This window comes from Podarcis muralis, chromosome 4 (genome assembly GCF_964188315.1).
Source record: "Podarcis muralis chromosome 4, rPodMur119.hap1.1, whole genome shotgun sequence".
In the NCBI taxonomy this organism is placed as follows: Eukaryota; Metazoa; Chordata; class Lepidosauria; order Squamata; family Lacertidae; genus Podarcis; species Podarcis muralis.
In genome coordinates, this window is record NC_135658.1 from 79675808 (window position 1) to 79688404 (window position 12597).

At 37.9% G+C, this 12597-nt stretch overlaps 1 protein-coding gene across 6 annotated transcripts in view; it reads right to left on the reverse strand.

Moving 5' to 3' along the window:
• Window positions 1–893: 893 nt before the first annotated feature.
• Window positions 894–12597, reverse strand: part of ATP11A (ATPase phospholipid transporting 11A) — a 107204-nt gene continuing 95500 nt past the window's right edge. For 2 of the 6 annotated variants that reach the window (XM_028728108.2, XM_028728111.2), the window contains 3 exons: window positions 12025–12190; window positions 6710–6814; window positions 5212–5350 (listed from right to left, as the gene is read on the reverse strand). In XM_028728108.2, the coding sequence (XP_028583941.2) occupies window positions 6725–6814; window positions 12025–12190 (256 nt within the window). In that variant the 3' untranslated portion in view covers window positions 5212–5350; window positions 6710–6724. Of the gene's footprint in view, window positions 5351–6709; window positions 6815–8482; window positions 8572–12024; window positions 12191–12597 lie in introns of those variants that run through there. The other 4 variants (XM_028728106.2, XM_028728107.2, XM_028728110.2 and 1 more) reach the window with 2 other exon arrangements.

Here is a 12597-nt window from a genome sequence, read left to right on the forward strand (position 1 = left end):
CTCAGTGTCCGGGCAGAACAATGGAGGTGGTGGTTGTTTTTTCAGCATCAGTTATTGGGTGATCGTGATCATGAAAAACCCACCCTCACGAAGTGAACGTCTTGAGTGAGCTGCCTTTGGGGGCTCTTGCAGAGGATGCTTTCATTGTGCATTGTTCACCTTGCATTGTTCACTGAATTTTTTCAGAGGGTTTCTGCTCTTTACATTGTTTCTGTTCTTAATACAAATTGCCATTCTTTAAATGGAGGCAGCCACTCCCTGTCATGTCACAGATTAAAAAATATATATTCCCTGTCCACCCAAGTGGCTAGATTTTAATGTACCACAATCTAACATACGGCGGTGGGCTGTTTTCTTGACACACTATGATTTTAGTCCACACAAGAACACCAGGAGGAACTAAATTTCATTCTGTTATGACAACAGAAGTGTTTCTATATATGAAGCTTAAAGTAGTTCTTCTTTCAGTCTGTTCATAACACCTACATCTTCTCTCTGGGTTTCTTCATCCAAAGTTAGGGCTGATTTTGGGTCCTGAAAATCCTGCTATAATGTGTGAGTCCGTATAGGAAAGCATGCCCTGTGCAGGAATTAGCATTCACACATCTTCAATGGTTAAAAAGCAACCACCATGAGGAATTAAAATAATCTAGCACCGTACACACCGTTTTGAGATTTAATGTGACTACCAGAAAGCTCCCACAGTTGGTGCACTAACGGAAACTCTCTATGTGGAACTAGTAAATGCCTGCAGCGTATAAACAAATGGGCAAAACTGCAATTAGAAATCAAAATGTCTGTTGAATGCAACATTTTCATTCTGAATTGAATATATTTCCCCCTTCTCCTCTAAATGACTTACCTTGCTCAGTAAAAACAAGCACACACCCCAAAACAAATATGCAAATTTTATTTTATTGCAAGCAGATTTAAACATCTACTGCTTTATACAATCTACAGAAAGTTCAAAAATATTAATATAAAGAATTCATGTTTAGGTATTTACGGAAAAGAAAGTTTAAAAACAGCACTGAAAATAAACTTTACAGTAATGCACAGGTATATCATATATATTTATATTTATTTATATTCTTAGTATTTGAGACTGCTTTGATCCAGTTAATGAAGTGTTATAGCTTAGTCTAAACAGTAGTTTTGAAGGCTGAATTATCATCAGATAAGTGCACCTATCATTATACCATTTAAAATACATGTCAGTATTTGGTGCTGATGAGTAAAGATATTTTAATGATTAATGCACTGATAACTATGATCCACCATTCCCAAAAAGCTGTTTGTTTGTTTTTGCCAATTACACATTACAGACTGAAAGAATATTGATAGTGCATACAAGACAGAATTTTGTTCAGACACAATGTACAATTAAAATTCTGTACTTCTTTCGACAAAGGTAAAGCTGTATAAACTGAAGTGTGCAATTGTGCAATGTACGATCATGTACATATTTCTCTCTTATAATACTCTGACAGAATTCCATTAAAGCTTCTCAACATGATCTCACTGATATCACCAACAAGTGCAGTTTCCTTCGTTTGATACTTGCATTACAGTGGAATAAATAGGCTGATGCAAGCAAGTGAATAAATGGTATACTGTATATTAAAAAGCTGAATAAATTAATAATTACTGAGGGCCATCAAAATTATCTGAATATTACTGCTAGCTACTCTAAAGAATAAGTAGTTTCAATGGATGTATATGTTTTAGTCTTAATGGATATTTGGTTGATGCCCTCCAGTTCCAACACATTTATGAAAGCATTTGAAATGTTTTCACATTAGAGGTTCAACAATTCAGACAAGGCCATTTGTGTGACACGGAATGGAGTTTTCCACTTCATATAAATTTCTATCAATTTTACATTTTTGACTCAGGTCGCAACCCTACTATTGACCGTTGGTTGTTGCGCCTGACTAATTCTCCTAATCCAGCTGGGTGCATGGAAATATGTTTCTGTACATTGATCATCCTTCTAGAATTATTTCCTCCTCCCTCACTTGGTCCCCAAATGCACATGGAAAATCCTCTGCATCCATCACCAACTGTGACACAAGCACATTGCTGAACAGATGATCAAATTCTGACAGTTCAGACACTCTGATCTTCCAAGGGTAATGAAGTAAATCTAGGTTATGCCTCACCACTGACAGCATCAGTCACTTATTCAGCTGGGCAGATCCTCATGTGCAGAACAGGAGTGACAAGCCTGTGGCCCTTCGGATGTGGTTGAGACTCCAGCTCCCATCAGCCCCAATGAGCATAGCCAATGTTCAGGAATAACGGAAGTTGCGTTCCAGCAACATCTGGAAGGTCCTAGGTATTCTCATCCTTCGCAGCATGTCTGCACCAAATTGCTATGCACAAGAATATCTAAGGCCTACTAGTTTAGCTTCTGTATTACACCTGTACATCTATTGCAGAAAGAAAATGAAGGCCTATAGAGCCTTTCCTTTCCCCCCATTTAAACAGTGTATTTTTAAAGCTCTGATTGCTTAATGGAAGCAGAATTCCTCCTTTAAATTCAAAAATATCCTCCTAGTGGTGCAGCAATAAAACTGCTAGCACATTTGCAGAGCTAAGCAGGGTCTGGTGTGGTTTCAGACTGGATGGGTGTTGAGATTCCTGCATTATAAGGGGTTGGACTAGACAAGCCTTAGGGTCCCTTCCAACTGTACAATTCTATGTTTCTACGATTTCTCCTTCTAATGCAATACAATCAATCATAAGTGTTTGTTTTCTTAAAAAAACAAAAACTACCATTAAATATTTCAGCCTGTTGAAAGATCATTCACTTTTTAGGAAACAGTTGAGATGCAAGAATATTGCAGTAAACCATTTTTGTTAGTAGGCAGAGCAGGAATGCAGCATTTTCAAATCATCAAGCAAAGGGTCTTCTTACTTAAGGCTAAAAGATGGAAATGAACAAAACAAAAACAAGGAACTAGTAGAAAGTTTCATGGAATAAAAATGTAAGAATAGTAGACAGCAGCAGCTGGTTGTAAGCAGAATGTACCACATTAAAAGCTATTATTCACAAGCAAAAAAGCAATTTTAAAAAAAAATAATCAGTAGCTTTGGATGATTCTGAAACAACAAACCTATTTCTAATTTTAACATTCATCAGAATTTCAACATTCAACCACAATTCCACTATAAGCTAAACTCTGATCCAAAACTCATAGGTATAAAAAAACTCTCTAAAACATACAATTAAAAAACAATAGAAATGTTGTGTTAACAAATGTATGCATATAACAGATATATAAATAGCTACAGTATTGAAAAATATTTCAGTGCAAAGGCAATTTTAAGATTTCTAAAAAACCCATTAAAAATAATTTTGTTAACTACACCCGAACAGGAGATTTGTCACTACTACAGGTATAAAATCAATACTCACATCAAGTTAATTTTTTAAAAATATATATTTGTAACCAGTGTTTTATGTAGGGGACATTTCTACTAGACATTCAAGTATGTAATGTCAAATAAATATTAACTTCCGGTATATTACTATCAGTATGTGAACAACACTGGAAATGGAAAGTGCTTCATTTTAAATGACAAACGCTGAGATGTTGTGCGTTATGAGGGGGGTGAGACTTGAGAAGTATGGGAACTACCATCAGATTCTCTGTCTCTGTAATCTTTGGTATAATAAAATGTTCACAATTTGCCTTTCAAAGCATTATGTTCCCATCTCCCCCAAATCTCTGTTCAGGGAAGGCGAGAGAGAGAACCTGTGCCTTTTCTTCCACACACAAACTTTCTTTTCCCTACAAAGTAATCCTTCGGCAAAGTTGACACCCTAAATAAAACACTGGGAGAAAAGAAACAGAACTGATCTGTGTATGCTATTATCAAAACCAGTACACAGCAAAACTAGAGCCACGAATAGAGCCGAAGTACAAGCTGGCTGAAATGATTTAAAATGACAGATAAAGCGTTTGCATAATCATGCACATCTTTTTTTCTTTTCTGAAGAATAGTTGAATTCACATTCAAAGAGGAGGAAGGGGGAAACTTAACCTAGTGGTCATTACCGAATATGAGTAGTCACTAAGTAGACATTCTGTTAAACATTCTGTCTCTCTCGCCCTTTCAAAGTTCAAATCAAAAATTAAAAACCAGCATTTAAAATACAGTATTATCTAGTTGACCTGTTATGGAAGCAATTACTTCCTTTCCACAACAGGGGGGGGGGGGAACAAAAAAACTTCGGGTAGCAAAGTACTTCCTAATACATCCATACTCTACTTTAGAGGTAGCAGAATGGTAGAATACTGGTTCGTTCTTTAAATTTCTAAGACTAAATTCTTAAATTCAGTAATTATTTTCAACTCAATACCTACAGTGGCCACTTCACTCGTTTGCTAGCCAGCTTGACTTCCCAAAGGTCTGTAGGCAGTCTAAGTAAAAATGTATTGGTCTAAAGTGTGGGGAAGGGTGTTGGGTCTTAAAATCACACATAGACGTCCTACTTGGTGACTTACAATAAAATGGATATTAGAGAGTGTTTCTTGAAAGCAGATTTGCACAGAGGAAACACCAGTTTGTTCTACAGAGAGAGCAAAGAAAAGACAAAACACCAGTCAGAAACAGCACCTATGAAATATGTTCTCAGCTGCTTTCACCGGGGGTCTGAGACCGTTGCTTAGTTAGAGGGCTGACAAAATTTTAACCACTGATCTCAGAAGAGGACGTTTGACTAAAGCAGGACTTTTTCAAGTAATAAAGGAAAAGAGATGATGGGAGTCAATAAACATACAAAGGCTTTTGACAGGATGGAGTGAAATTACAGTGCTGTTCATCCTCACAGTGCCAGACTGCGTAGAAAAATCCATTGCTTCAACAGTTTAAAACATAATAAGGAAGGGCAAGACTCCTGGGAAAGATCTGTACTCCATGCTCTTTGATCCAGTTTGTCAGACTATTACATTGGACAGTTAAAGCCAGCAAAATTTCAATCAGTGCTGTTAAATGGTCATTTGCAGATGTAGTAGGAGTGGGGGTTGGAATGAGAGGGAGGAATAGTTGCTAGTTCTTAAAGGCTTGAGTTGGTGATCTCTCATAGAGATGTTTCCAGACCTGAACCCCTGTGGTAGTACCTGGCACTGGAATCACAACGCTTATTATTGGAGTAGCCAAAGATGGAAGGGAGTACTGAATAATCATAGTTTCTCCAATGCGTAAACATTGTTTTTTTAGAATGAGAACTAGACCTTCTTGCTGGGGTATTTTTGCAGTCATTGCTCCTGTATCTTGGACTCTTCAGAGAGGCAAGAGGTGTGAATTCTGAAAAATGGTCCCGACCATGGCTTGATTTATTCTGCCAAGAAAACAAGTAATAGGTTATGAAGCTGTCATCATAGTAATTCACTGAAAGGCTTTAAGGTGGTACCTAGCATAGGGGCAATATGGCCAGGTGGAGACATATAAATTGCCAATAGAGTGCCACTGTTTGGCTCATTTAAAAATGCAGACACAGTCTCAACAGAGGAGTAATTTCAATTTATTTTAATTAACAATTTTGTCTTCTTTTACATATAGAACAACTTTTTGTTGACATTTTGCTTAGGAGGAATAAGATACTCAGATATGAACCACTTTTTATCCTGCCTTTTGGATGTCTGATAATCTTTTGATATTTGGAATGACTGATATGGGTGATAGTTTTCTCAGTAGCTAGCAGATAAATTTAAATTGATAAGTTAATTTATACTGTCCTTACTGTTCCTAGCCTGTATTTAGGAAATGTCCAGAGTCTAGGCTATTCTGCACAGGAACAGATGGGAATTTGAAGACACTCTGCTGATCTCCATGGAGCGTGTTGCTTTATGGAAGCTATTTTAGGAATCCCAATCATCTGGGCATTTGTGTCACTTTGGAAATTAAAGCACTTCCTTTCCTGAGGGCTGTTTTTATCTTTGAATAAATGTGTGGCTGAGATGAAATGCTTTTGCTTCTTGCTAATACTTGTGACTTGTAAAAAACCAAGTTGCAAATGTTCCCTGTGGGGAGATATGAAGACTCTAGCAGATATATGTGCCCTTGTGCATCTGCTTTTCCCCAATTCCTGGGAGTATGTAGCCTTTGTCTTACATTTGTTTAGCCAGGCTAAAGGCTGGTGCCTTTTGAAATTTTGCTTTATCATATTGCCACATCCAAAGGTAAAAGACAGGCAGGACCCAATATCATGGATTCATAATATTTGGAAATTATGCAGATATATTTGAGGGGGCCAAATGGGATTCTGAATTCTGCTCAAACCAATGTTACTAATTTAATCTGAATCCAAATACTTGTGGCTTATGCTTAGTCACTGAATCTCATTTGAAGAATAGCGATTGACACAAAACAGCTTACAATTCATATTTAATTAAAGCTGCAACCATGCACATAAATCCTATTAGAATCAGAGTAAAAAAAAAAAAAAATCAGAACGGAACATGCAGCTTCTAAATCTCAACCTTCCCAGAAGACACACCCAAAATACTACACAAAAAAACCACAAAACTTACCTGTGCTCTGAAATGCATTGAGAACAGACTGCGATATCAGAAACTGCAGAGATTATATTTAATTTGATAAGGCACAGCAAAAACTCTGGAGGAAGAAGTTTTCTCTTTGAAAACACCACAGCACACCAACAGAAATTACCAAACGGTAACACGTGCAATACTGTTACCTATCAATGATCTAATTATGCCTCGGAAGCAGAAAGGGGTCCTTCAAGGAGTGGCCCATCGTTGTTCGCCAGTGCATTAAGGGCAGTTTTATGTTTCGTACTCTTCTGCAAGGATGAGGAAAAACACTGAGACTATTGCTCAATATGGACATCTCGCGGTATTGGAGAGGAAAATAACAACTGCAGTGTTAGGATGGCTAACATATGCCAAATCATCAACACTGTTAATAAGAAATGAACAAACGAACAAGAAGCAGTTATTGTATTAGAGTTTACTAGCAGATGTATATTATTTCAGACCCTCCTTGCCCTATTTACAGTGGAAATGGGGGGAAAGTGCATTTGAGATTGTTGTTTGCAACAGCCTTAAAGTCCTACAACATTTGTCCCAGTTGCAAATGGACTGTCCCTTTCTACTTCTGGAGAAGTTAACTTCTTAAGTAGGAGGTAATCTTCTAATATGTCCATGTAAAGGCCAATATGAAGGTCACCCTATATGTATCATTTAACTACCACCATCACAGGATTTAAACTCATATCACATTGTTTCATATTTACTGCTTGACATTTTAATTAAAGGAAGACGTTTTGAGGTTTTTAGCAGATTCATGTAAATGAGGAAAGGGTATAGCAATTCAGTGTTCTTCAAGTATGAAAGTTTAAAACTGGCATCAAGTTTACACTAAGAGTCTTAATGTTAAAAAGGAGGAAAGAAGAATTAAGCAGAAAAGTTAACACATAAAAACAAATTTGTAATTCAAAATAAGTATAATTATGTATAGTAGGCATACGCTGGAATGAAAGAATGCACCAGCTAAATATTCAAATTAGATGAATATCGTGACTGGTGTCATGACTCTTGAAACAGAAAACAGAAACAAGATTTGGCTTGTAGTTTACCAAAAGAGACAGATTCCTCCAAAGCTTTTGCAGATTCATTGATTATAATATCCCAAAGCAGTTTGCACAAATATCAATATTAAACATTCTGAAAACACCAACAGCAAAAGAAGACTTTAAAAAGTCAGGGTTTTGTTTTTTTGGGGTTTTTAACAAAAAAACACCCTGTAGAGTCATGAAACAGTGATCTTGCTCACCACATAGAGGTGATAGCTGAATATAAAGCGAGAAACACAATGAATTGGGAGTTTGTTAAAATGGAAAGAAAAAAGCTGAAGAATACAGTTAAATTTCTAAGTTCAAACCAGGTCATGTACAAACTACCCTGGTTTCTGATTTGGGTTTGCAGGAAAAGCACAAACCATAGTTTGCAGGTGTGAATGAAGTCCCAAACTTTGGTTTGCCTCAGACCAGGAAATAAAACAGCAAAATGGCATGTGTAAGGATGGTGTGCACAAGCCTCAAGATCTAACAGACTTGTGTACATCTGAACTACCCAATTGCTCAGAAGCTCCCATCACACTTGTGTCTGACAAACAGTCCACTGAGGTGATTGCAACTCACAATGCAAGCACAATGTGCATTGATCTATCAAGAACCACCATTACTTAAAATTGACAGTTCCTGCAATGCATATTATGCTATTCGCATACAAAGAATGACAAGTAAAGTGCACATAACTATTTATGGTATACAGATACTTTTAGAAAAGCGAAGAGAGGGAATGTCGACAGAACATGTTGTAAGTACCAAGAGGTTTAACGTACAGTTTGGATATGAAGTATGACTAACATCATATGAACTGTGGACACACTTTCTAAAGTCCTCTGAACGAAATGGCCAAGCATGCAGAAAGGCAGGGGGGAAAATCACCTTTTGCTCCATTAGAAACTTAGACTGCTTGAAGTCTGAGAAAGCATAAAGATGGTGGACTGCTCAACAGAAAGGCACTGATGTTTAGTCTGATTTCCCCCAGAAGGTTGAAGAAAGTACCCGTGTACATCATTTACAGTTTAAAGCAAGGTAGCAGTGATTTAGGAAAAGGAGGTTGGAAGACAGGAGCATATTGGGAGAGGGAAGAGAAGAAACACAAGGAATAAATCTGATTAAAGGCTAAAGGCTTTCTAGTGCATATTACAAATACAAGCAACAAGTTGCCTAGGAAGGAAATACTAGACAGTTCTTATTCCACCCATTAGATCTAGTCACTTAAAACTTGCAATACCAGACTTCTTAAAATCACAGCACATAGTTCCCTTACTACGCCCTTTTCTAGATGTCTTGCTCAAGTAGACAGACATCCAGTGTGTTAATAGTTTTTACCAGCTTCTGTTAGGTGACCACCATAACTCTAAGAGCAACTGTCAAAATGCTAAGGGATTGTTCAACTTCCTAATCGTACTGAATTATTTCCATACTATTCCTGTAATTTTTTTACAGGCTACAGTACGCTAATTTGGTTCTTCGCTTTGAACTTCAAGCTATTCCCATGGTCCAGTTATGATTACCAAAAAATAGGTCATTCAGATTATTACATAAGAGTCAGTACGATGTGGATTATACAGGCGAGCAAGATTTTCTTTTACATAATATCTAAATATCGATGATCTCTCTAAAATCATCAGCTGGGGATTAACAAGAAGGCAACTCACTCAAGGCATTCAATACCGGGTGGGGATGATTTTGTCAGGGCAAATTTGGTGAACATGTTAAAATAAAATAACACATAGACTGATCCAGTGGCTTCTGCTGAACAGCCATGGTTCTACTTGCAACCATGTCTGGAATTACATTTTTGCTTAAATTCCAGCGTCAGGTTTTTGCCTTGCAAGTCAGGCTGCTTTGGAGAAATGCAATGATATTCAGGAGGGGAAGGGGCAAGGCCAGAGTGGTGCAAATACACCAGTGGGAGTGGCAGATTTACACCACCAGTGTGTTCGCATCGTGTTGGCTTTGCCCGTGCCTTGCCCCTCCCCTTCTATCTCCTGGTAAGTAGCAGTGACACAGATGATTAAAGTCCAAGCGAGTGGCTGTAGTCCACCATGTTGTCTGCTACTGCTGAATAACATGGAAACATTTATGCCAAATTTAGATATCTGAATACCTGCCCTTGCCCCCCTAACCCTCTCCAAATACTGGCATTTTAATTTGGCTAGGAACTCTGATCTTAGGGTCGCCAAATTTCAAAAAGTAAAATTTCTGACACCCACAAAGTTGTTGAGCTAGTGATTTTTAGCTTTCAGAGTGGTTTCTTTTTCCATAAAGGACATGTCAGGAATTTTCCTGACATATGGCAAGCCTACTAATCTTAAACATCCTGGCTTGCAATTTATTTACTGTGTATAACCACCGGCAAGCTGATGGCAGTGTTTGTTTCAGTGCTGCAAAAGTTTTGTATCTTCAATTCTTTGCGAACAATTAATTGGCCTCGTCCAGATGAAATTCTCTCCTACCTCTCTTTACACACAGCAGAGGAATGAAATTGCATCTTTCAACCTCAACTCAGCAGTCAGGTATGTCTGCCTTGCCTCCAACCCCACTAGAGATCCATGCAAATTGAATAGGCTATACACAGGCAAACCCAATGTATATAAATGCAAATTGTGCAATTGATTTCCTCTTCAAAAGCCCAGGAATTATCTGCTTGATTTAGGACCACGCAAGTTGGATTTTACATGTGTACATCCTACTCAAGGGCTACAGTTTATTCAGGACAGGGGTATCTAAATTCTGCTAGAACAGGAGAACTTGGTGAGTGATCTTATTTTCTCCCACAGCACATAAGGAAGTGGTAAGTGAGAATAGTGCCCAAACCAGGTAGACTTTCATTTTCAAATTATTAACACAAGAGAAGCCACAGGTGTATGAAACTAATTTGACGCTTCATCATGTAGCTACACAGATATTTGAAATTCAAGAATATTTTTAGCTATTCATCAAACAGAGGGAATTAAAGAAACAACAGATTAATGAAGGAGATGAAATATTGCTAACAGAAATATGATGCAGTTTTCATTAAACAATGTCTTTAATACGAAAAGCATCTGTTGAAATTTCAGGATAATCTTTCTAGAAACTAGGCTTCAGAAACAAGCAGCTTCAGTGTTCTAGCTAAACAAGCAACACACGTTATCATTCAAAGTTCACTATAATTTCTAAATTGACAACGTACTAAATTGTACTGATGGTTCTAGTTATTATCTTTAATGAATGATTTTTTTATTTATTTTGCTTAAAAATACTTTGCATACCTGAATTTGATTCCTCTCATTTTCAAAATCATGTTTATTATATTCTAAGCCAGTATTCTAGATTGAAAGCTTCTTCAAATACAATGGGCAATAAAGTGATACATAAATGTAGGATATAAAACTCAGTGGAGTTGTTTGGAAGGAGGGAGCTGAAGCTATCAATGCTAATTTGCATAGGTTGCCATTATAAGTTAACCAAGTTTAAAACAGGCTGCTGAACAGTTTCGTGTTGCTTTGTGCTGCCGAAAGTAACAGAAAGGGGGCTTTGGGGGGGGGGGAGGTTATTAAAAAATTAAGAAATATCAGCCCTGCATCTGTGATTGAACTTGCACTTTCCCCAGATACTTAAATTATTATACTTTCTTATCCACCTATCCAAGGTGGGTTACAACGATATGAAAATACAAAAAAATCAGTTAAGCAATTTACAATTGGAAAATTAGGGTGCCTGCATAGTGTTAGGTGCACCTCTATGTGTTTGTGGGGGGTGGGAATAGCACAGCTTAGAGGCTGCTACAGGGAAAAGACCTCTCTCACTGTCATCTATGCTAATCTGAATAGGGCATCTGTAGAGAAGGAGATTGTCTTTCAGACATTTGAAAGCTAAGACATTTAGGGCTTTTAAACACTAATGTGAGCACCCTAAATTCGGACTAGAAACAAACCAGCGCAGCTCTTTTAGAACAGAGGTTATGTGAGTTTAAAACGTCTGTGTATGTCTGTATTAACTCGTATCTTGGGGCTTTTTCATATCTGGAAGCATGCTGCAGGGTACTAGCGAAATGGGTTTTTTTGGGGGGGGGGCAGGATATAAACTGAGTAAAATAAATAAATACAAATTTATTGGAAAGCAAACCTCACACACCACCCTTGGCCACCTCACAACCATCAGGTATGCTCACACCAGAACTCACTGAAATTATAAATAATTCTGAAAACGCAAGCGAAAAATGGAAGCCACTTTGGTGGTGAGGAAAAGAGACTTAGAGGGCAGGTTTTCAGCAGGGCACTAGTACTAACCTTAAGCATGCAAATCCAGCCACACTTGTTTGTAAAAATAAGTCCCTTTTGGCCTCGGTGGAACTGAGCAGACTTCTCTGAGATTGGGCTATAAATCTAAGATTAGGCTTCCATCATCAATTATCAAGACTATGGGATGTTTACCTGGATTCTTTCTGTTGCTGTAGGCCATAATTGCCTGCATAAAATTTTCTTCAGAACATCTGGAAGAAGGCTCACCGTTATGAGCATAATAATACCCAGCCATGCAGGACCGCTAGACAGCATTTGCATGAACACATAGTACATCCTCTGGTAATTGAGAAAAGGCCTAATTGGGCAGAAGAAAAACAGAACACAACCATGGTGGATAAATGAAGTCGAACTCAAAATATAGATGGTTTCAGCATGCAATAATAATAATAATAATAATGTTTATTTATTTATACCCCACTCATCTGGTTGGGTTTCCCCAGCCAATCTGGGCAGCACCCAACAGAATATTTAAAACACGATAAAACATAAAGCATTAAAAACTTCCCTAAACAGGGCTGCCTTCAGATGTCTTCTAAAAGTCAGAGAGTTGTTTATTTCCTTGACATCTGATGGGAGGGCGTTCCACAGGGCAGGCGCCACCACCGAGAAGGCCTGGTTCCCTGTAACCTCACTTGTCGCAGTGAGAGGACCACAAGAAGGGCCTCGGAGCTGGACCTCAGTGTCTGGGCACAACAATAGGGG